The sequence below is a fragment of the Grus americana genome, chromosome 1, assembly GCF_028858705.1.
Source record: "Grus americana isolate bGruAme1 chromosome 1, bGruAme1.mat, whole genome shotgun sequence".
In the NCBI taxonomy this organism is placed as follows: Eukaryota; Metazoa; Chordata; class Aves; order Gruiformes; family Gruidae; genus Grus; species Grus americana.
In genome coordinates, this window is record NC_072852.1 from 46,331,763 (window position 1) to 46,357,503 (window position 25,741).

Genomic DNA, 25,741 nt, shown 5'->3' on the forward strand with positions numbered 1-25,741 from the left:
TGGGTGGATGGGAACATAAAATTAGAACACAATTTGATCACTGAATATCAAAGCATGTAAAGCTCATGTAATGAACAAGGTAAAATCTCCAGATACAAGTGCTCAGTTGATTGATACTCTTTGAACTAGTAACTATTCTTGCAAGCAGAAGAAAAAGGAAAAAAATCAAAACAACCAACCCTACTTAGCATTATCCTTGTTTTCTAATTTTTCTATTTTGTATCACAGAAATGCATCTGTAATCACATAACAAGTACAAATATGCTGAAGATCTCCTTCTGTCCTAGGTGCCCTGAAGGGACCTAGAAAAAAAAGCAAATAACGTTTGCAGAAGATACATAGTCTGCCTGATAGTCCTGCTTGGTTGTTCTTACATATTTACTGTCTTTCTCATGATACGTATATGATCAACTGATATTCATTGGGCCAGCAGCCAAAATGAATAGTTGGAGTGAAATTAAGAAGGTGGAGACAAAAGGAGAAGAGAGGAGTTTGAGAGAAGAGATAAAAAGGGCCTGTTGAGACAAAAATGTGTTTGGATTTCTTTGGCAACATATTGCATTTTCATTTGAGGGCATTAAACTGAAAACTCAGGAGAAGAAATAAAAATTAAACTACCATGAGAATGTAGATGCCATCTATATTAGTAAGGAAAAGAAAAAAGAGGTGAGTTGATAGTGCTTCAGGTACCCAGAAACTCATCTTATTCCCCTAGGATATGAAATTTAAGTTTAAATCCCCTCTCAGGCTGATGTGAGTAAATGTTGAACTCTCTTGTCTGAATGAATTCCCAGAGTCATGGAAACCTATTTTTCATTCTATTCTCTGATTTTTTTTTTTTTTTCTGGAATTATAGTGTTCTTGATGAGGCACAAAGAAAGGAACTGCATTATTGTATAATCTACAGCTTTGTAATTTACTGTTAAAGTGTAGCTAATTACAAAAAATGAGCCAGATTTTCCTCTGATGAAGAGTGATATGTCTCCGTTTTTGCCTCAGATGAGTGTTTGGCCTTCTGTATCTCTCTCCAGTGTGTACTAATATCATTTCAGAACTAAAAAGAAAATAAGGCAGGCAAGGAGGATTTGTGATAATGGACATTCTGAACTATAAAATAATCTTTTAGATTGACATGTTTTGTGCATTTGTTAGGGTAATATAGTTAAACAGTGGGTAGTAGTTGCAGTATTTTGTTTAAAGAAGTATTTTATTTAAAGAAGCTCTGCTTCTTTAGGTATGGTTTCTTTTTTTAACCCAAGGAAAATGATGTGTAACTATATTGTTTTTTTCTGTCCTGGTAGACAAGCCAGTCTCAATGAAGAAGCCGAGAAGTATTATGAAATGGCAGCAGGATTAAGACCTAATGTAAGTACCTTCTTAATGATATCCGTTACTTAAGTTGATGATCGTGCTACAGTGCTGAAGCCTTTGTGACGAGGAGAAACTTCTTGCTGGAGCATTTGATTTCTCGGCCTATATTATGTATGTTCTTTTAATGGTTAATTATAGGCTAGTCAGATAAAGCTGTTCATTTGTCAAACCAATCACTATACTTTCAAGTTACCTCAATGAAGTCTTCTAGCAACGTCTGTCTTGGCTAACATACTTGGAAAAGATTTCTAGATTTAGATTTATTATCTACCTTTAAATGTGTTAAGTTCAGAAAGCTCTCATAATTCCATCTATTTTCACTATTAAAGGAGAATGAATGCATATGGTTCGTGACTTTTTAAAAGTATTTTAATGATGCAGAGTGGGAAAATTGTATCGATTTTCACTGCCAGCATCAACTGTCTGACAACTGTACAAGGGCAATCTCTCAAGAATGAAAATAAAAACAGAAGTAGTCATACATATCTTTTTTCTTATTGTTAATTCTCAAATTTACCATAGTAGTTTCAGAGTGGAAGAAAAAGAAGCTACTCGAGGAGGTTTTCTAGGTAGTAAGCAATATAATTCAGACATGGTAAGACAGAAGCTCCTGATGTTTCCAAAGGAGTACGGAATGCAAATCAGTGAAATCCTGTGTACTTCATATCTACATCTGTACTGGTAAATTAAATGTGCCCAGGACTATTCTCTAGTGTTGATCCAACTGACTTCTCAGAGTGTGCCCAGGTACTGTCTGAGAGACTGCAGTGGCCCAGTCCAGAGCTGGGTAGGAACCATCCTCGCAGCTTGAAAATGCCCACAGTTTAATATTTTATTTTGGATATAGCCTGTGTATTCTCTCACTGTCTTATGAATATGAAGGATCAACAAAATTATGTGAATCAAGATGCTAAAGAAATATCCTTAAACAAAGTATAGCACTGAAGGATGTTAATTTCATTTTTTTGTATCCATCACTAACGATCTAGAAACATTTCTTTGTAGAAAATGCAAAATACTAGATGCATGAATGTGATGTAATGTACAGATGCATGCATACACACAGTTCCATATATATCTATACATATATTTGTGTGCACCTGTTTATCGTTAGTTGCTAAGAGGTCTGTTCCCAAATTCTGTCTCAGTGAGAATACTGTGGCAGCGCTGAAGTCTCATTCTGTGCAGTGGATCAGCCTTGTTCCTAGAACAACTAAGTGCTAAAAGCATCTGTTTAACAAGAACCTTCCCCCTTCTGGTTCTTGACATGTTACCTGTTGACATTAGTGAATTTCAGATCAGGATTCCAAGTAAACTGGAGCTTTCCTTTTTTTTTTTTTAGCATTTTTTTTTTCCTTCCTGTGGTTCCCCAGTCACTCGTCCAGATCCCAAGTTGAAGATCCATTTGTCTGTTGCCAACTCCTTTCTTATTCACTGTACCAAGACAACTAAATTATTGGGTTTTCTTTAGAATTAGACCCATGCCTACCTCCTGAGGGATTTTCAGCTAGTGCAGCCTAAAATGAAACTCAGATTTCCATTCTCTTGCATCCATTTCTTTGCAAATATTACATATTGTGTAATATCTCTAATACCAGTCCTATAAAATTCCACCCTTAGCAGCAATAAGAGATGTTAGTAATACTACAAACTCAATCTTTTACTGATTGTTCACGAATTTATATGCTCATTGGGCTTTCATGACACAATTTTGTTCTCAGCATCCTTGCTTTGTTTTCCTTTGCATCCTTTTCTTCGGTTTCTCAACTGTTCCTGTTGCTTTCGAAATGAAGCAATACCTCATACACAGTACTTCCTTGCTTGCTCCCCAACGTATAAGTCCTTTGGATCCAGAAGCTGCTCTGCCGAGCTCTTCTACACCCAAGTCCAGTTTAAATGGCCGTCTGAGTTACGACTTTCAGAGCTCCTTAGTTGGCTATTTCAGTGTTTTTTACAGACAGCAGTCTCCACTCTTGCATTTGTCTCTTAAGCCTTCTTTTATTTCAGTGCCTCAAGACTGGGGCACAGCAGTGAGCAACCAATATGCCTTCAAGTCTGAGTCACTTTTTCATTCAACTAATCCATTTTTACAAAAGTTGTGGCTAAGGAGGCTAAAAACATCCCCAGAAAAAACAGTATTCAGTTACAGGAGAAATGTAACTTCTCTGAAACATCCAAGCCATTGTTTTTAAGAAAGCAAACATAGAAAGATTTTATTTTTGTTGTATTGGGGGTGATTCATTTCTCATTGAACTAATTCTGAGAGGACTGAAAAATACTGAAAATACATTGAAAGTGAAAAGCTTTATTACAGTGAATAAAATATTTGCCAAAAAAATATACTTCAATAAAGTGAATACCTCACAGATGTGTTAAAATGTATATCCACATCCTGAACATCATCTTTGCTTTTGGATACACCTTCATTCTGCAGAGTGTGAAAGAATTAAAACACTTCAGTACAATAGCAGCACCAGCTGAAATGCAGGTTGAGTGCAAAGAAAAAACAAATCTGGCTGGTATGATTATTCCAGATTTGGACCTAACCGGTCTCTTAATAACGGTCATGATTGGCCTTATTTGCAGTAGGTGTGTATTTATCTACTATCAAAGTAATTTCAGAAGAGCAGTGTTTTCTGTAGAATATAGTGCTGCTGTGGAGACAAGAATCATTTGTCTTAAACTTCACTGAAGAAGCAGACATTCTCAAGATTATGTCTATTTATTTTCAAATAGGCTTCACAGAGTTGACTTTCCCTTGGAGAGCCAAGGGGGAGAGAGGAATCCAGGAAGCAGTTTGGAGAAGGAATCTACTTTTATTTGCTATGAATCATTTCTTACATGCCTCTTTTCCTCCTTCAACTTTACAGATAACCTACAGAGATTAGCCTCCCTAGCCCCTGGATCTTTTTGAATACTTTCCAAAAAATGCATTCCCACATTGTGTGTTTACCATGATCAAAACAAAATAATTTTAGAGCCTTCTCAGGGAGAAGCACATATGTGTTTGTTCTAGCAATGTTGACTTGGATGTAATTTTAAGAAATTCAGTTGCACGAAGAAACGAAAGTGTAAATTTCTTGGACAGCAAGACGCTTACGCAGTAATTATTCTGAGTGGGAGTATTGCTGAGGAAAATCTGTATTCAGAGATGGTTTCTAGATGCCCTACATATTGTAATGTTCACAAACCAGGAAATTATTTTAACAAGTTGTTAGGCATTCTAAAATGTGAGCTTTAAGCTCACTTTGTTGTGGAAAAACCAGTCATCTAGAAACTCTCTTTAAATTGGTGTTCTTTACAAGAATGTGAGATCTTGACTTAAGCTTCAGCTTTTATTCAACTTTTAAGACATCATTTGTGCAATAGAACTGCATTTCTAATTTTTTAAGTCTGAACTTGAAGCAGCCAATCTTTAAAAATCTGCTCTAGAACCCCCACATATGGCCAATGGCTCTTGAGAAGAAAGGGCACTTTGAAGTATGACCTCAAGAGTATTAAATGAAAGAGAGCTCACCAGAGCCTTAAGACTTTGAGCCACCACCTTGAGCTGATTGGCTTAGAAGCATTCCTCAAGGAGGTGCCATGACCTGCAAGTCACTACTATCCCAACCACATATTAGTGCTGCTTGCAATCTGGAGCTCGTGACAGCTTTAAGCCCCATGTCATCGGCACATTGTCAGAAACAGCTGTTTCCACTCTACCACTTCAAAAGGGCTTGATTAAATGTCTTACTGTAACAACATACATAAAGGCAAACACATAGAATGAGGGGGGGAAAGGAGAAATGTACCTATAAGCAAAATAAATACAATTTCCACTAGATGGTGTTTAATCATGATGTGGAGGACTAAACCATTTCTTGACTTGAAGGGTTTATGTAATCAGTTAACACAATATCATATTAAAAAGGAGTTTCTCCAAGTGCTGCTTTTATTTTTTTTCCCCAACACTGGAATACAGATTTCATGTCAAAGGCTCCAGGCTTGCAATAAGCTCTACTTCGAGCTGTCTAACAGTTGAAAGAAGAATCCTGGTGATTTCCAGATAATTGACTGTATTTTTATAGCCACCTTATAGATAACATGCTTTCAGTGCCTCCTTATGGAAAGTGTTCATAATATATGGGTTTTATTCGTGGTAAGACCTCTAAAAATGAATGTACTTCCGATAGTACATACATCTTTAAAAAATAAAGTAGATGTTGGATTTTGTCTTAAAACATATGTAGCCAAGATCTGCTTTATCACGTACTTTTTCCTTATGTGTTTCCATGCCAAATTTCCCTATTTGACTTTCTTCTGAACGTTCAGTAATTCTCCCATTTGGCTTGACCAGGCTAGAAGTAATTGTGAGGGATATAGCTTTAATGCATTTTGCCCGCTTTATTAAGGGCATGTCCTGTTATTGCCAGGGAGAATTTTCATAAATTTTTTATGAGTTCCTGCTATGCTAGTTCTACTGCTGATGACAGTAATGGATAGGTTAACAGTGATTCTCGAATTGTCTGCAGCTGATCCTCAATTGACAAAAAACTGGCAGTGTTCCACACTTCTCTGGATCCAATGTCCTCCTCACACTGCTCCAGGGATACTGCAGATCCCTCACCAGTGACGAATCTATTACTTCTGCAGCTCTTTTGTGCAGGTCTACCTAGTCCCTGTTGTTGTTCAAACCCAACTGGGGTGTCTTGCCATCACATTCCTGGTTTCTGGAGCAGAGTACAGATAAAGCTGACGTGGTCCTCTAAAGAAACAGTACATATGTGATTTTTACACTATGTATTGTTGCCAATAAAGCATGACACCTTCCAGTTGAGAATCCTTGTTTTAAAAATGTTCTTCTATTTACATGTTTATTCAAAGTAATGACCACAAGGCAATCTTATATCTTTATGTTTTAGTACCATGGAGTGACAACAGAGCTGTATTTTTAGGTGGTTAGCATTCAGCAGATTCACCTGTTCAGTGGTCTTACATTACTTGTGTCTGCCTTTAGAGAAAATACAAAAGTGGGTCTTGTGTGGCAGGTGGAGCTTCTGCTGACTGCCTGCCTGCCCTCCGAATTGCTCCCAGCTCCTGCCCTGTGTCAGGGCTGCACAGCTTCCCAGTACCAGCACCAGCTGCTGCTAAGCCCGGCATTGTTTAAGGCTTCCTCTCAAGTGTGCCAAACTTTCCGCCTCAATGATATAAATGGCTGTGGATTCCTTCCAACCCAGCAGCACTCTTGGCCTCTTGAAAATGCCTCCTTTCTTTTCTCCTGGTGAAGGTGTGAGGAATAAGAAAACTTCCCAGGATCCAGTTCTTCCTCTCTTCCTGCTCTGTTGCTTCCTAAAGACTGAACCAATTGTTATAGGGCATGCAGGACTTTTAGGGGCTAAAAAGGGTACTGTGGCTTCCTAATGAGAAGATAGGCGTGACTGATGTGAACTGTATTTCCAGATGGCATACTTTTAATAGTTTGACTTCAGACAGATACAGGAGTGGGAGGCTTAGGCATGGATTGGCTCCACTGGGAGAGGAGCTAGTGGAACACCCTTAGAAAAAAGAGGACACCACTCTCTGATCTCAAAAGGATGAGAGAGCACTTTCTTGGTTACTGTAAATTGGGTAGACTTTCCCTGTTGACAGGCAATAAAAGACTGATTCTGAGATTTCTTATCAGAATAGCTGTGACATTTTTCAGCCTGCCTAGCAGAAGGTTGTGCAGAATGGAGAAATTCAAGAAAATTTATATTAGCTGAATGCAAGCTGCCCTTCATTTCAGGTAGAAGGGCTCTTCAGTGTTTGCACAGAAATAGCAACGCTTCTCCATGTAAAGAGTTTATCCATGCATGAACTCTCTCTGTCCCTCCTGAGCTGGAAAGCTTTAAATCTCATTTGGGCTCCCAGCTCAATTTTCTTTTGTAGTTGTTGTTGTTGTTGTTGTTGTTGCTTCACCCCTTCCAGGATCTTATACTCAGTTCATCCTTCTTGTCTGGGGCTAAGGGCAAGGCAGATATGTTATCTCTGACCAGCTATTTGGGGAAAACTGTGTTTATTCTTTTGAACAGAAAGTTATCTTTCTACATTTGCAATTATATTTATTCATGGTCCTCCTAAATACTTTGAAGACACATTTAGGGTTTTTTGTCGTGCACAATTGTCAGCTTCAAGACAAGCTAGTGTACAGGCTGTTGTTCTGAATCTTAAAGTATTCTTACTTCAGCAGAGATTAGTGTCTCCCACCTAAAAAAACCCAACAGACAAAACAAACAAAAAACCCCTTATAGCATTTCCCATCCCTATGATCTCCATCAGGGGACAAAGAAAGAACACAGGCTGTTGGAATGGGGATATTTACCCGTAATACTGAAGCACAATATCAGGATGAGTTGTATAATTTGGAAACCAATTTACTCAGCTGTAGAAAACACTGAATTTCCTTTGGGAAATACATGAGAATATTTATAGCCATACCCCAGAAAACTCTATGTGTGTTTTCTCATGCACTGTAGCAGCTCTGTGAAAGCAAAGATTGAAGGTACTTTTGGATGATTATGGTTCTGGTTCTCAATAATGTAATCCATCTTCGTGTAAGATGCATAGGAGAAAGCTGGAAATCATGTCATTACAGTCCTCAGCTGCAGTTTAGTGAGAGTTAGATTATGGGGAGTTCATTTATACTCTTTTCTTCTGATTATACAAGCAGTTAAATATGCAAATATCTGAGATCAATTGGCTCACTCAGTGTAATTTGTGAGCTTTGGAACGGAATTAAAATGCCTTTGAGTTGCTGTTTATTTCCCATCTAGAATAATTTGTTGTACATTGATATCCTAATCAATACATAAGTACTTTGTCTGTGCAAGTTCTAAATGACTGAAATGAAAATACATTTGAGTTTCTTCTGCTTACATAGATAGTGCATTGCAGTAACACCATTGACTGATTTAGAGTTGCTTCTGTTTCTCCTGCATGTGAGAGGTAAATTAGACTCTGTAGCTCCTAATTTCCTCAAGTGAAATTATACCAGCAGCTCTGAACTCTTCTTAATGTAAAGTTTTTCAAACAGTAAGCTGCATACCCAGAAACAGTCTGCAAAGTAAGCCAGAAACTCGTTGTCATGGTAATTTGGAGTGCTTTTCTTTTCATTTTTAGCTATGAAAATGTTTACAAATTTGCCATAAATATTAATCCTTCTACAGTCTAATTATTGCCATAATGTATTTTCCGAGTCATTCATCTTTGTGAACTCTGAAATGTATAGCTACGTTTTCCTTTAATGGGAGGAACAATTGTTGGAAATAAGCAACTATGTACTAACTCCTCTTTTCTAATTTAATTAACCCTTAGGTCTTCATTAAATCATTAATTAGTCTTGCCAAGAACTGTAGAAACAGTAATTTTGTGCATAACATGCAATTTGAGAGAAAAAAACTCTCTGATAATAATACATGCACTATTTGCTTTGGACATAGGTCATACAAGGTTTTCAGTATGTCTGCTGGCAATCTCTGGTGCTGCATAGAGCTGCTGGTAATGTACCCCAGAGTATTTTGTTTTATGCACCCATTTTCCATGGTAGGCTCTGTTGTCCAGTGATGTTTCCTAAGAAGTTAATCACCCAAGTATTACGGTACAGGTTCTGTTTAAGGTTGGACTTGATGATCTTAAAGGTCTTTTTCAACCTAAATGATTCTATGACTCTATGTTTTCTTTCCAGGCACCTACCTAGATACGGAACACTGTTCTTATGATCCCATTGGATAGTTATAATTCCCAATGGATAGATCATAAATTCTCCAAAGAGAAGAAATTCTCATACCAAATAATACTTGAGCTATTTTACTGTAAAGACCTTGATTCAGAAATTTTGTAGGACTGTGCCTTAGTTAACTTGAATGGAAATCTTAGTGTCCTCACATTTCTTTTTCTGTTTTTTTAATATGTATTTTCATTATGCAAATCTGAAGTCTTTATCTGGTATATAGATATGTTCAGTCCTCCATCACAATTATTTGAAGAAAAAAGGATGTGAGGTCAGCTAGACCTGTCTTTTGGAGCGCAGATTTGTTTCATCTAGCATTTTAGTGTTTTTCATCCACATCTTAGTAGATAACTTTTTTCTGTGACTACTTTTTCAGTATGAAAATAACTGCAACAGTTGTGCTTGTACTCAACTATGATGTTCATTTATGGAATAATTAAAAAAATAGGTTTGCGAATCTAATTAATAGGAAGTCACAGCCTAGATTTGTACTACTGAGTTAAATAAAAGAAATCATTATGCTTTGAGATGATGGGAGGCAGTAGTTTGTAAAGATGCAATCTCTTTGCTGAAATTGTGGAAGTGAAGACGATGTATCATGGATAGACCCATGCACTTGATTGTGATTCGCAGTCTGATGGTAATATGGCAGGAGGTACTATGCTGCCTGCATCAGTTCCTGGAGAGAGCAAGATTGTCTTTGCTTTGGAAATGTAGCCCTCATTGTCAATCAAAAGTAAAGTGCCATGAAATATAGAACTCACAGCAGTAGATTAGCACTTCAGAAATTAAGCCATCTGTTTGAACTCAATTAAAAGAGAATCCAGCAAGGTTTTTCCTAATAGAGTATTTTAGTGCTGATTCTGGAAACAATGCAATGAATTTATTATGCAATTAGAACTGATAAGGAAATGGTTTTAATGCTCATTAAATAAACCCAGTAACAGTACATTCTCAGTAGGATTTTTTGCAATAAATAACTTCCTAATTTTCTTCCTAATCTATAGTTCTGATGTATTTCTCATTCTAGGAATGATTTTTAGTTGTGGGTTGGCATATCCTATTAGACTTTTTTCCCCACAAGTTCTGGAGAACTTACGTTTCTGTTTCACAAGATGGTTGAGGCAACTGTTACTGTCCCCACCCTCCCACACCTCCGGGTGTATCTGGGTGATTGTATAGAGGAAAAATGCCCTACGATAAGGCTGCTTTTGGTCTGAGATCTGCCTGAGAACAACTGTATGTTTGCAGACTGCTAGGAAGGGCATGGGTGGCAGGTGTCGGCTGAAATAATTTTCTTGGAATTTGTCTTCAAGAGCAACTTCAGTACCAGTTTGAATGTATTTTTCCTTGGGAAAGTTAGAGTCTAGAGATCAGATGTCTGCTAATGAGAAGATGCAGTGAGGAGGGGATGGGTAGCTTTTCATTTCCCCCAGGGAACAGTCCCCTTTTGTGGAGGCATTCTGAACCACTGTATATGGTCAGCTCTGCATATTGCATTTACACAATTCTATTTAGTTAGAACTAGATTCCAGTTAGTTTTACTGGAGAGAAAATATACATTCAAGTGTATCTACCCTTTTGAAACATGTCTTCCATATAATGAACAGCTTAATTGCAAAGCGGAGGCGGTTTTACTAATTCTTCAGGTGCTCCAGTAAAGATTGTCTTCCTGTAACAGTAAGTAACTTTAATCTGACGTTATGGTTTGTAACAGTGCCAGTTGCCTCAGCATCTGGCTGCCTCGAACTCACTGAAAACAATTAAAATGTGAAAGAAAATAGAAATCTTTTCCAATATAACAACAACAATAAAACCAAAAATCCACAATAAAACCCTAAATTAAATTCCATATGAAGGTTTGCTGTATGTCTCAGATTCTATGGAGTAAATGATTGATATATTTATGGTGGAGTTAATTGGTGGAATTTTATTTTAACTCAGTAGTTCTACTTCATTTCTTCACATTCTAACTGCATTCAAATACACTTAAAATTATCAGACTTATTTTTAATCATTTTTGAAAGATCAATGCATGATCCTTCATTAATTCTGTTTGAAAAATTCTCTTCTGATAGCTGCATTCATGGGGTTTTTTTTTGCTGCTTAGTTCACAAATTGGATGTTTTACCCATAATAAAGGAAGGAAATGCTTTCTGAACAGAGATTATGGAAATTGCACAGGAGGCAAACCTTTTGATTTGGCGGAAAAAATGAGCTTTAACAAAAAGACTGCTGCTAGATAGGACCCAAAGTTAATTTCTGTAGGATCCTGTGGTGTTCATATAGAATGGGTGGTGTGTGTAGTGAAAATATATAATGAGAAAGCAAATTAGTCTGAGCCATTGACTGCAAAACTGTATAGCAATTCTAGTGGCCCTGGATTATAGTTTGCTCCAGTCATGGAGGGCTTTTTCTGGGGCAGTTTGTTGCAAGCATCTGGTTTCACTGAGTGATTTTTGACATTGAATTTCGGAGGCAGGAACTGAACTTTGATTTCTTGGTGCTAATCCTGCAAATATTAGTTGTCCTCTTGTGCCTTCGGAAATAATTAATTAAACCTTTTTAAAAGGAAAATATTATCCTGTGCCCATTTCTTAAAAACATAGTTTGAAGGATACAGAAAGTTTCTGTTCAATAGACAGCAGTTATTGGCATATGCAAGTATCAAGTGCAACCTTTCAGAGTAGGATGTGTAGATCTACCACTGAACACATCTTGCTGATACTGATATTAATTACTCACAAAGCACTGTAAACATATGCGTGACTGTTCAGATGTGCTAAAGAAGGCTGCCCTAGCAGAAAGTAGTTTTATTTTTTTACAAGTCACAACCTTGTAAAGTCTAGTGAGCAATCAGAGCCCAGAGGTCATACTATTAGCAAAGGACCAAATTTTAGAAACTACAGCCTTAAAATCTTTAAGCTACAGGAATCAAAATTAAATCCTTGCGCTTACCCTGGAAGTTAATAATTTTAATACGTACTGTAGATTTAATTGCTAAATACTATGTAGAGAACACCTGCAGGTTACTGACTGCCAAAAAAGTAAAAGGCATGAATTCTCATGAATTACACGGAGCACTGTAATTCAGCATTTTGCGAAGGACCAATAGTATGTGCCTGTCTTCTCAGCTGCTCTCATAATCCTGCGGGTAAAACAGTCAATACAGTGTGGCCATAACCATTTTGCACTATGCAACAGGCATGGAAGTGATAGGAGCCACATGAAAAAGGACAAAGAGGAAGAAAAAAAAAAGATCAATATGCAAATATTTTAAGGTTTTCCATGCAGAAATTTCAGAAAAGAAAATATTTATGAATAAGATTTTTTCAAGCATTTTCAGTTGTGTCTACTGTCTAATGAAAATGTAGTGCCTTGAACAATACATCATTTCCAGAGTTTTATTATTTATTTACAATTATGGAGTTAGATTTATTTGCAGAATTGCCTTAGTAACATTTCGACATGCTGAAGTTGCATTTTTGGACCAATTTGAAAATGCCTTCAAACACTATCAATACCATGTTATGATATCACTTCATGTGATAGACATCAGTTGTACTTACCCACCAATGAAATTATTACCAATAGAGGAATACCAATTGATTCTGTTGTCTAGGGAGAGTTAGCCAAAAGAAAATGTGTCTATGGAGGAGTGGAACGAAGGCTAAAATTAATCCTAGAACATCGTACAATGCCTAATAATATCCTAATCTTTTCTTTTTTCCTATTTCTGTAATGCTCTAATATCACACTTTTTCTGTGGGCTGTCTTAATAGTAATTGTACATGATATAAGCCTTGAACAAATTAACAAGGTTCTCTTTCTTTGTGCTCAGAGCTAGTATGTCAAGTTGCATAATGGTTTACACAGTGTGCCTGAAAGCTGTACCTTTCAACTGCAAATACCTAAATAGTTTTGGAAAACATGCAGCAATATCAATATTAACCTCGTTCTCCAGTGTTTAATTCAGCTGAAGTCAGACGAAAGTGCAAAGCCTTGTTTGCTACTTAACAGTCATCTGAACAACTTGTGTCAAAACACTGGAAATCTTGTGATTTCCAGATTTTCTTAATTAGAACCTAGCTAATTTTTCAAGACCAGAAATGAAAACTTCTTCCTTCTGAAATTTCAGTAGTTGGCTATTCTACTCAAAAATGGAAGCTCTAATGCACTACTTCATATGCCTGTGACTAGCATCTTGAAAAACTGTAGAACCTTCTCTGGGTACTGATGTATTTGATTAATATATGGTCAAAAATAGATGGAAGATGCATTCATTCTTAGCAGTTACTTTTATTTTCCAATGACATTTTATTTGATTGAAAAAAATGAACTTTTTTTAATGCTAGTTGTAAATACTGTGAGTTTAATTGTGATCATAAGATCAGATGATCTGTAGATTAGAGTTTTCTGTGAAGATTAACCAGTTTGGATTGTGTTAATATGGACAGCTATTCTAATCAGCCCTGCATGTGTGCTGCTGGGTGAAGCAGAGTATATTAATTTTTCTTTTAATACTTTGCATGTCTTTTAAGTGAAAAGTGGGGTTTATCTTTAGGCAGTAACACAAAGCCATTTATTTTCTAGTTTCCAAGGTTTAGAAAGAAAGTGCATGCAAAAATACATTTACTAACAGATTTTATTTCATTTTTAAAAAGTCCTTTTTCTTAATAAGACAAAATTCTATTACTGAAAGATTTTGAGCAATTTCTGTTTGTCAGTGTGGTAGTACAGATGACATTTCTATTCACCAAGTCTCTCACTTGCTGGGAGTACAGACTTCCTAATTAGCATGCAGCGTACTTGCATTAGATAAGGTAAAGAAGTTGTTAAATGTTTTATACCATAATTGTAGCTATGTATTAAAATTATCAAATTGCAGACATCAGAGCACAGTTGGATTTCTATAAACAAAAATTAAGTCATTTGAAGATTTTTTCATGAAATCCGAAAGTGCTAGGAAAATTTGCTAAGATTATCATATCCTATACTGATGACAACATTTGAGCTGGAAAGCTAAGAAATTTAATTAGAAACACTTTGTGGCCTGGAAAATGTTTAATTTTTTTAATATAACCATAATATTAAATACTTGTAATGAATGTTCCTGTTTAGCATTTATTATGGTAATACAAGTATGTTATCTAAAAATCATAGAATCATAGAATGATAGAATGGTTTGGGTTGGAAGGGCCCTTAAAGATCATCTAGTTCCAACCCCCCTGCCATGGGCAGGGACACCCTCCACTAGACCACGTTGCCCAAAGCCCCATCCAACCTGGTCTTAAACACTTCCAGGGAGGGGGCATCCACAGCCTCTCTGGGCAACCTGTTCCAGTGCCTCACCACCCTCACAGTGAAGAATTTCTTCCTAACATCTAATCTAAATCGACCCTCCTTCAGCTTAAACCCATTACCTCTTGTCCTGTCACTACACTCCCTGATAAACAGTCCCTCACCAGCTTTCCTGTAGGCCCCTTTAGGTACTGGAAGGCCGCAATTAGATCTCCCTGGACCCTTCTCTTCTCCAGGCTGAACAACCCCAACTCTCTCAGCCTGTCCTCATAGGAGAGGTGCTCCAGCCATCTGATCAGCTTCGTTGCCCTCCTCTGGACTCGCTCCAGTAGCTCCATGTCTCTCCTGTACTGGGGCCTCCAGAGCTGGACGCAGTACTCCAGGTGGGGTCATCACGGTTTCTATATAAACTGAGAGTGATTACTAGGAGGTTTTTTAAGCATAAATCAAAGAAATTGATGCAAGGCCATTGGGGAAAAAATCTAGATACACAGAAATTACAAATGTAAGTACATTTTTGTGGGACTTCTTCAGCTGTTGTTATGATCTGCAGCCTTTACCATTTGTAACACATGCTTTTGTTAACTTGCTGATACATAAAACAATATTCTCTGAATTTATATAAAGGCCAATGGTAGATAGCTTTTCATCAGCAAGATGTAACATCTATCTATATATGCTTGTTTGGTTTTGTATAGCTATGTTTTTAAAACTCTGAGCAGTCTTGAAGGTTAAGATGAAAAAGATGTTGAGGAAAAAAATCTTCACTGGCTGGAGAACATTGATGCTAAAATTCCCCTTATTGATGTGATAATTTGAGAAACAAAGTAGACTGCTTGATGCTTCCTTCCCATGCCAAGTGTAGAACTCTCTGACTCACAGCTGTGGGTTTCCTTAATGGTGCCGATGTCTAAATCTACAAGCAAACTGAATAATTTCATGGTATGCTTGTTGATGCAAACCCCCACGTCTGCCACCCATAAATACAAAAAATTGGTAAAAAAACCTTCCTTCTTTTTAATTGCTGGTTTTAAATGTACATATCCTGTAATTTGTAATTTTAAACAAGATAGTTGCCAGTGTTTGAAAGTACACAAGAATAGAATCACACAAACAATTTCCATATATATTCTCCTTTCTCCAGGCAGGTTAAAGTGTCATTTGCTTTGAATGTCCAGATGAGAGTGTCCAAATGTAAAATAATAAATAATTTTAAAACCAAAATTTAAAAAAATGGACATGGTCTAACATTTCTGTAGTGTCATCAGTTGTTAAGGTGACAAGTTATTAACTCATGCTGTTCTTCTGCCTTATTAACTTGATATATTAACCTTATATTTTATCCTAACCTGAGACTATTACGTAAATAGTATTCAATGGAAACTCTTTTTTCCTATATCTACTTTATTTTTTATGTGTTTTCTTTTTTGATGGTTTGGGTTTTTTTCTGGAGGGTGTTCATCTTCCCTGGAGATTTGTTAGTTTGGTGAACAAAATAGGAATAGAGCACTAAATGAAGTCTCTTTCTGTTTAATGATGTATTAGTAAATAGTAAGTAACTAAGGTTGTTCTCTTATCAGTGGTGACAACGTAGTATTCATGAAGATGATGACTGAATCCAATGATCCATTCCCCTCTAGAGCCTAAGCTTGTTGTTAGTTAGATTTATATAGCTATGTATGTTAGTCAGTCTTAAGGTAATTAGACTGGGACGCAGGCTTCCTTTGCAGCAGAGACGTTTAGGTCCATTTCTGACTAATACAACCGTGGAAACTGCTCTTCGCAGTGTTTATTCAAATTAGTACTTGCAGGGAGAATGTTTTTCTCTCCATTTCCCCTCTTCACTATTTAAGCTGAAAGCTGTTGTCGACACAAAAGCATACTTACAGAAATTGTTCATGAGCAGACTTGCAATTTAAGTAATGTACTTAACTGTCGTAGAGGAAAAGTTGCAGAGCATTCTTCTATTTTAAGAGTTTGCAAAGATGCTGATTTGTTTGTTTTCCAGCAGAACTGAATGCTTTGCTGTCTGGGCTGATGACACTGGAAATCCCTGAATTTTATGCTTTTTTATTCTCTCTGATCCATAATATTTTGCCACACATCCTGTCATCTTGTTCCAGAATGCTTTTTGCACCAAGTTATCTGTTCCTAGAAAAATTTACTCTTGTCATCTTAGCCAAGTTACTGGAGATCAGTGTCTTAGTTATGACTCGTGCTGTTTGGAACAAAATACCAGACATAGCATATGCAAACTGCAGTTCTTAAGAAGCCTTATAGCATAGAGAACCAGGTAGAAACACGAGTCTCTGGAAGGAAGAACTGGCACTTGGCTTATCTGGCAATGCTTGGTTGCTCCTAGAAAAAGGTCTACTTCCATGTGTCGCAGCTGAATTTACGGTGTTGCCAATGTATGGCATTGGAGAGTAAGAACCAGTTGGCAGCAACCATCTCACTGCATGTCCCTCCCCTGCCTCTCCTTCTACCTTCTCCACTCACACTCACCCCCCATGCTTTAAAGTAGCATGTTTACATCTTGGGGTAACTCCCAGGTAATGTTTTTACTCAAAAGTTGTGAGGTCTGTCAAAAGCAAGTGCTACCCCTGGAATGATTCTGTTGTCCACAGTTATCTTTAGCAGTAAAAAGGAGCTGGTGATATTTTGCTTCAGAAAATACTATGCTGTGCTACAGCAATAACACCAGTAATAAAAGTTCAAGTGAAAATTCTTTCCATCACTGTAGGAGGATAAAAAAGGCATGACAGCATGTTATCCCATTGTCACTGATACGATGAAGCAGTCCACCACGCTTTGCTCTCATGCTTAGTGAGTCTAAAACTAATACTCTGCTTCTTGACTACTCAGTCATTGTATCTCTTATGTATCTTCAGTTATCAAAGAGAAATGCCTGAATTCTCCACCCGTATTTAACTAGAAGTGCTGGGATGAAACATTCACATGTGGATCGCATTTTGTGTCCTTCTTTAAGTGTGGACTTTACTCAACAGGAATCTTTAAAAGAACAAGTGTCCTTAATTGCACTGTTTTAAAGCAAAACACTTAGCCTCTGTGTTTCTGATGGGTGGGCCATGCTGATTACAGTATTCATTAAACATTCCTGGGGTTGTTTTGAAACATCTACAAGATCATGCACTGCAGTAATTCATTAAGAGCAAGATGAATATTGGTGACATCTTTTCAGTGACCTTTTAAAATGGCTAAGTGAGAAGTAGCTTGCACTTGTGATTCTACTGGAGTAAAAATTAGCATGATTTTCCTTATAAGTCCCCCAGCAGCAACAAAATGCACTTTCATCTCAGAATCTGCTGCCCTGGCCTCTCTGGTGTTGAGCAGAGAAGGTCATCTGTAAGCAGAGCTTTGGGGAAAACAATTTCGGATTTTATTGCTTGTGTTTGGGCTGTTGTTGTTCATACTTGTCTGCCATGCAAGAGGTGTTTTTGAGCTAAGTTAAGTGTTTGTGTGTTTGTTTCTCTGTCCATAACTTCTTAGGCATATATAGGAGTAAACTTGTCATCTTCTGTTTGGCACCATTCTTCTGATATTGCATTTGCTATATGTGGAGCCAGAGATGATGAACAAGGAATCAGTTCATCATCTGTGTCATTAAGATTCATATTGTTTGTGGGTCCAATACTGTACTTGGTTACATCAGTGTAGTCCTGAAACACTACTCATAATTATTTTGCATTATTTGGAGATTCCATAGTTGTCTAATTTTAGAGAGGACTTCAATTTACGTTAAAATTTTTGCATGCCCCAAGGCTCTCTCTTTATTTTGGTGGTATGGAGAAAGTTTGAAAGAATTGTCATCAGTGTAAACCAAAAACACCTCAGGCAACTAAATGCATGCCGTTTTCTGTTTTGTTATTCATTAACTACTTAGTTATTCCTCTCCCCTCCTCCCCACGAGCACTTCCCCCCACCCCTCAAAAAAACCCACTAAGGAAACAAGCACACCACAATAAAAATGCTAATAAAGAGAATAATTCCCAATAGACCATAAGAGACAGCATTTATAACCCCGATAGAAATGCCAGTCAGCTTTTTTTGATGTAAAGCATCTGTCTCCAAAAGGAAATGAAGGCAGGCCTGTTTCTCCTTTCAAGTCTCTGAAGTAGTAGGTGGTGTCATTTGTTATACAGTGCTACAAGCCCCATGTTATTGCACTGGTAGCTGCAGACTGCCTTTGTTAACGTACTGAAAAGTTTTATCAGCTGTCTTTAATAAAAGACAATATATGTGAAGATAAACTATAGCAAATGTGTCTCGCTCTCATCTTCAGACCATCATTTATAGCTGTCAGGGAACGATGGCACTGCGGTATATAATCTTTCAGTCACCCAAAATTCTTGCAACTGTTATAATAAACCATCGATATTGGGGTGGCTCATACCCTAGAAAGTTAGGCAGCAGTCTTTCCAAAATCCTGTGCACTTCCTCGTTTGAAACACGAAGGAGTTGGGATGAACTTTCAGCACTACCTGAAATGAGTTACCAGTTCACATAACTAAATGTATAATTTTCCACGGATACATTCGTTTAGAGCGTTAATGACCTAAAATGTGTTGCATCTCCAGGAAATCAGGAATGATGTCTAGATGTTGAAAAGTTTCAAGTTGAGTTTAAAGGCATGCAGCTTGTTCTTTTTCTAGATATTTTTGTTGCTTGCTGTAGTGAAATGATAGATCAGATTGATGGCAGAGGAAGTTTTCTTAGCTAGGCGTATAGTCTTATATATATGACGCTCTTTAGGGTACTTGATTAGTACCATACACATGCCATGTTTTCAGGGGTGTATGAAGGAAATGGAGAGGAATTCTGGAAGCCATATGAGACAACTGTGTTACTTCCCACACAATAAGTTTGTGGGTGCTGTAGAATTAGCCCTGAGCACATTGTAACGTGCATCTTATTTAATATGAGTTCTTCTAGGTTTTGTAAGATTTGTCTAGATGCAAACATATGCACATAGTTATATTTCAAGTGAGAAGACAGTTCTGTGTCAATAACTGTGCTCTTGAAAAAAGCCGTTTGATTCATAAACTCTCATTAGACAAATTGGAGGAGCACAATTAGTGGGAATGGACCATCCTACTCATGATTTGAGATAATTCTCTCAAACAATCTTAAGTCTAAAAATAAATGAATAAATAAAATATGTGGATATTTAGACAGCCATCCATATACAGTGGAGCTGTCTTCAGATCATTCTTCACTTACATGAGTTCAATTAGCACCCAGAACATCTGTAATTAAGGAGTGTATTACTCCATTATAAAATAGTATGCAAGACTGGCACTACAAAGGTGGAGCTATGATAATGTGGCTGCTGATATGTGTTGTCCATAGCAGAGATACATTTCAGGGGCTTAGTTTTCCTCCTCTGTACAGAATACGACTGAAGAGGAAATTTTAGGAGACTATTTAACTGGGAAAACTTTATAAAATCCAGCTGGGATTTTTTTGTTTTGATTTTTAGTAGAACAAAGTAACTGACTTAGGGATGGTGGAAATAATCTGTCAGGGTAAAGCAAGGAAAATTAAATCTAAAAATAACATCTTCAGATTCCACTGCATTTGCGTTATGATGTTTACAATAAGGAGGGCTGGACTCGTTTTGTTTTGCTTAATTTGAAACTCTGGAAGCCAGTTCTGCAAATTTGATGTGTCGCAGTTCTTCATGAGTTTTTGTGATGCATATCGTAATGGGTGAAAAGAAGCAGGAAGAAAGCTGGAAAAATATGAAATATTTGTAGGATATACAACTAAACAATTTTCTGGACAATTTTTCCACCACAAAATTTAGGTTTTGGACACAAGAATTATGAGGGTTTTTTTGAAGCTTGATTCAGAAGGATAAGAGTAATAAGTTTAACTTGCTAGAGGAGAGGTTTGGAACATAGGTAAGTCTTCCTCATCCTAATGACTTCCTATTACCACAGCAGTCTGGGAGACCAACTTTCATGCATATTTTGTTGGCCTTCTACCTACCATATTTTCCTGAAGTTATTGTTGCTGAAGGGTTTCTAAAACATACCAACACCCCCACACAGTAGTCTGAAGCTGAGTTTCCATGTGGCTTCACATTTTGAGTATTGCATTTTGATCAGAACACTGGTGAGCGGTGTCTTCAAACACTTACCATCTGAGGCAAAACTATGTGACTTCGAAAGTGAGTGTTTCTGAAGTTCATTGGAAATGATAGTGACCTGAGGGGGACAATCACGGTGAACTTTGTGTAGTATTTTTTCCCCTTTTTCTTTGAAATGCAAGACACTGGCTTGGCAAATGCCTTACTGTGCTCTCACTAGCGTGTGAATACCTTAGGTACTTGCAAAAAGCTAGGTTAGGCTGTTCAGCTTCATAAATCCGCTTTTCTGCCCTTGTAGTATTTGTTAACTCCAGTAACCAGGCATGTTTAATTATTGTGAACAACCTATTGTTTCATAATGGAATAATCTAAAGATGAAAAAATATAAACAAGAAACATTTTGTCTTAGCTAAAGATGGAAAATTGTTAGTAACATCAGAAGCTTTTTAATGGATTTGTTATGAAATTTTCACATCTTTGTTATTAAAATAACATGTTTCCACCATTGTTAATTTTATTCAATCGTTGATTAAGAAATAATTGCCACAGCCTGAATCTAAATGGATATCCTAGAACCCCTGAACTTCCTTAGAATCTGAGAACAGATTGTGTTTTCTACTAGTTATAATTAAGACAAAGAGAAAAAAGAGATGAGTTCCAACGTGTTAACTGTTCACAATGATTATAAACTCCTCATTGGCAATGGGTTGAATTAAAATTAAATGCCTGTCTTCAGTCCACTCTTGGATTACTTTAATTTTCTCTTTGAAACTGTGCTAGGCTGACATTGCCACATGTAAAGCTTTATGAGTTCTGTGATTTCTCATTAAAGAGAGAAGTCTATGTAGACACCAGAGCTTGCCCTGTTTAAAGCACAAAGTATACAGCAGCTGTTCAGAAACTTTTTCTTGTTATCTCTATTTGCTTAAATTGCTAAATTGCTTCCATGAAAAGTCTGCAAACACAAGGGAATAATTTATTTAAGTGGAAGAAGATTGTCTGAAAAGGAAAATTGAAAATATTCCTAATATTTCTCCTTCCCTTTTTTTGTACCAGTATCCAGCTGCCCTAATGAATCTTGGAGCCATTCTCCATCTGAATGGTAAACTGAAAGAAGCTGAAGAAAACTACCTCCTTGCTCTTCAACTTAAACCTGATGATGTCATCACTCAGTCCAATCTTCGCAAGTTGTGGAATATAATGGAGAAACAAGGTTTGAAGACATCCAAAACATGATGATGAAAACTCTGAACTTTTTTTTCTCAAATTGGTTAAAACCACGAACTAGAACTTCCACACAGTTGTCCGATCAGAGAAGTCATTGGACTTGACTGCAAGGATCAGAGGTCTTAATTGCTGCTAGGAGAAGCTATTCCGCTTTTTTGGCATAAGTTTTTTTGCTAGATAAATAGAAAAAGGGAGACTTTGAGATATTCATGAAGGACTTGTTACCCCACAAAAATATATAGAACCATAGCACTTGAGAGAAGGTGTTTTGGCATATTTGATAAATCATTGCAAATCCCATATTGCTCACTTTTGGGTGGGTACTTGAAATGTATACTGTCTTAGAAATACTAAGGGAAAAATTGTACAGTATACACTAAGCCATATGGGAGTAAAAGTGATAATAGTAGGTTGAAGTATTTTGCTGATACTGTAACTCATTAAAATGTATACTAAATCCAGTGTGTTTGCAGTTTGTCTTAATGCTGCTGTATCTCACTTTACGACCCCTTGCTTACCAATTTCACAGCTGATATGGCCAATTTTTTTCAAACCTGTCACTTGTGATTAAATGACAGCATTCAAAATTGTTTACTGAGAATATGCATATTATTTCAGCTTCATAAGTTTTAATGCAGTTTTATTGAGATACACAGTCAAATGGCTGTAGGCTAGACAGAATGAGCAAGGAACTGCCCATATTCTACATCAGATGTGTATGTAGAGTGGTAAAAAAACCCAGAAAGTTCAGAGGTGTGATTTAGCAATACAAGCAAGACTGATGTTTGCGCTGATATCAAATGAGTGTGGTCAGACTGTCGTTTTAAGGAAGAAAAAAAAAGGGTATTATAGAACAATGTGTTTGACTCTCTTAACATTGCTGTCAGATAAGACCAACTTTAAACTGGACTCAGCATACAATATTTTTGCAATAACTCAGCCAAGTGAGATTTGAAAATATTAGTGCTTGGATATGCTACAAATGAGACTTAATGAGCAACTCGGAGAAAAGGGAATGTTATACATTGGTGAGGCTAGCAAATAACTGAGGGGACTGGATTAGGTCACGCTTAAAATAATCTAGATCAAGAGAAATCTGTAAAGGTGGTTGCCAGTTACTTTTCACAGTGGTGGTGGTGGTTTAAAAAATATTACTTATTCAGACTCTAACCAAATATTAGCATTCTGTTTGTATTCTGACGTGTGCTAGCAGCAGAGCTGTCAAATGTCTAAATATGCTTTTGGTGAGGTTCAATTTATTTCTGTTTCAGAATGATTTGGCCTAGTTACTGTTTTAGTCTTCAGTTTTTAAATGTAAAAATAATTTATTTTAAATTGCAGTGTATCGAAGCTTTAGTCAGTTTTTTCCAGGCCGTTTGTTAACTGCTTTCTTTCTTTGGAATAAGAATTATTGCTTGTAAGAAAATGTACTATTTCATTTAATGACCTGTTGGTATCTGCTTCAGTGTTCTTTTCATGATGGTAGATATGATGTTAAAGTGGTAGAGCACCTTGAACTGAAGCTTCTTCAGGATCCTCTGTTAAAAACTCTTTATTACTGAGAAAGGGTTTGGGGTTTTTTGTTGTTGTTGGTTTTCTTTTTTGCTTTTTAACTGTTGAGCACCATTCCAACAAAACTGTAGAGAAGAATACTTTGCTGTATTTATTTATTTATTACTTGACTGCAGCAAGGTTACTTGCCATTAACACAAGAGTCTGTAAGTGTTGCTATTTCTTTTATTTGGTTTCCCTTGCATTTTTTGTGGTTAGTGTGTGTACCTAACGGGAAAGGGGACACCTGAGTTATACTCTACTTTCTTGGTCATTCTCCCCTTACACTTGGATTTTAAATCTGTATTGAAATAGAACGGGGAGTAGCTGTTTCAAAGTCAGTATAGTAAAAAATTGTAGTAGTGTGTGTTTCCTTTTCTTTCCTCTTGCTTGCTAAAATAAGTTGCTAAGTTTACACCTAGCCTACCAGAAGGGCCAGAGGGGCAAGATTGTTTGGTTTTGTGGAAGGTGTCAAGTTTTCTCTCAAATAATGTTGTGGCTGGAAAAGCAAAATTGAAGGGTCAAAAGTTGAATTTCTACTTTATCATTGAAACCAGTGTTAGAATACAATGGTAGCTTGAACTTACTCTCCTGCTTTACTGAATATCTGGAAAAAGTATAGAAATAAATTAGATAGTAACTATAACTGAACTCAGTATAAAACTGTGGTATCCTGCAGCTTTATTTGCTCAACAGCCATCAAACTTTGATGGCTTCTTGGTCTTAACCATTCACTATGTTATTTGTCTCCTTCCACTTGTACTCATGCTTGTTTAGTAATCTTTATTCATTGCACAAAAGGGGGAAAGGGGGAGCACTCCTGTGATGCAGTGTCATGCTTGCATTGATAACTGGTTTTGTTTGTTTGTTTAAAAAAAAAAAGAAAAGAAAAGAAAGAAAAAAGGACTAGCGTAAATTTAACAAGAATGTCCCTGAATACATTTTTTTAATATAGGTCTGGGCTTGATAACTTTCTTCTTTTGGGATAAATTTAAAACATGTTTAAAATATGTCTCTCTGCTCAGGGATTTATGGTGGATTATTGCAGACAGTGCTAAAAAAAATAAAAGAGCACAAGACAAGTTTACTAAATTAAAATTTTATTTTTTGAAAAACTGTTATTTGTATAAATTATCAGATTTGTAGGCTTTCCTTTTTGTAGAAATAATTGTTTATGTGCCAGATAAGAGAATTTCAATTTTGTTTTCAATAATAAAGCATTGATAACTAATACACTGTGCATTTCTTTATCTGTTACTGTAACAACACTTTTAAAAAAATGATTCTAATTTAATGAATTATATTGACTGTTTTACATATGGGAGAACTATATGGCATAAGTAGAGTACAACCTATCACAGCTGGCTTTCTTCTATACTCTGTTGCAATTATACTTCAGCTGATATTTTCAAAAAGGATCTCTGGAAGCATTTTTAAATATTTCTACTCACTAAATCTGGCCAAAGGGGTATGGTAACTATTATATTTGATTGTTGTTTCTAAACTCTATGGGAATAAAAGCTGATGAAGAAGATATATTTATAAATTATTTTTATATTGACATACAAACATGATGTCAGTAAAAATGCTTCTAGCGTATAATTGGCTACAAAATCTGGACAGAAGACTTTGCTTACATACATGGTCTGAGATCACCTTTCTCTCGTGCTGCAACATCACACGATCCATTTCAAATCTGCTGCCTTCCTGCTCAGGAGATGTTACGGACTGATGTGATTCTTTGACCTTTTGGGTTTCTCTTAATCTTCTGTGGACAGAGCCTTCTTAACTCAGTGGACCTAACACTAATATATCCTCATACCTTCCTAGTTCTGTTGCATTCAGGTCCTGTGCAGTGATAGATTTGCTCTACGGTTGAAAAACATTGATGGGCATGAGCAGAGCACTAGAGAGGCTTTGGATCACTGACTTCCAAATTCAACTGCCATGCCTTATTTTTATCAAAGGTCACGCCTCGCCTTCAGACACGGTCATTCCTTGCCTAAGTAGGTTTTGATGAAATGGCAGATGATGAATATGGAGTATGCAAAGAATAATCTGATCTGCGTTACTCCTTTCTCATGGAAATAAGAGTCTAAACATGCTTGAACTCCTGCTCTGGCATCTTATCCCTAAACCCTTCTCTGTGAGGTCCTCTTCTGTCTGCCTTGTGTTGTGCTTCCAATGTTTCTGTTCTTCCAAGCATCGCACTTTTCGGGCGACAGGTACCTGATACATCCATCTCCCTTTCCGATGGAGGCACGTGGCAGCTCTGCGGAGGCTTTTTATTCCTGCCATCTCACACAGGCCCATCTGAACTTGCTCTCTGTAGCTGGCACAGACGACTGTGTTACTTCTGGGATTTGAACTAGTATAAAGGTAAGGCACTAAGTTATTCTGTGTAAATATACCAGCTCATTTGGATCTGG

The 25,741-nt window shown here is 36.9% G+C and overlaps 1 protein-coding gene across 2 annotated transcripts in view; it reads left to right on the forward strand.

Annotated features, from left to right (window-relative positions):
• Positions 1–24,497, forward strand: part of TMTC2 (transmembrane O-mannosyltransferase targeting cadherins 2) — a 262,796-nt gene extending 238,299 nt beyond the window's left edge. For both annotated transcript variants that reach the window (XM_054813137.1, XM_054813138.1), the window contains exons 11-12: positions 1,302–1,365; positions 21,591–24,497. In XM_054813137.1, coding sequence (XP_054669112.1) covers positions 1,302–1,365; positions 21,591–21,770 — 244 coding nt within the window. In that variant the 3' untranslated portion in view covers positions 21,771–24,497. The remainder of the gene's footprint in view (positions 1–1,301; positions 1,366–21,590) is intronic.
• Positions 24,498–25,741: the final 1,244 nt, after the last annotated feature.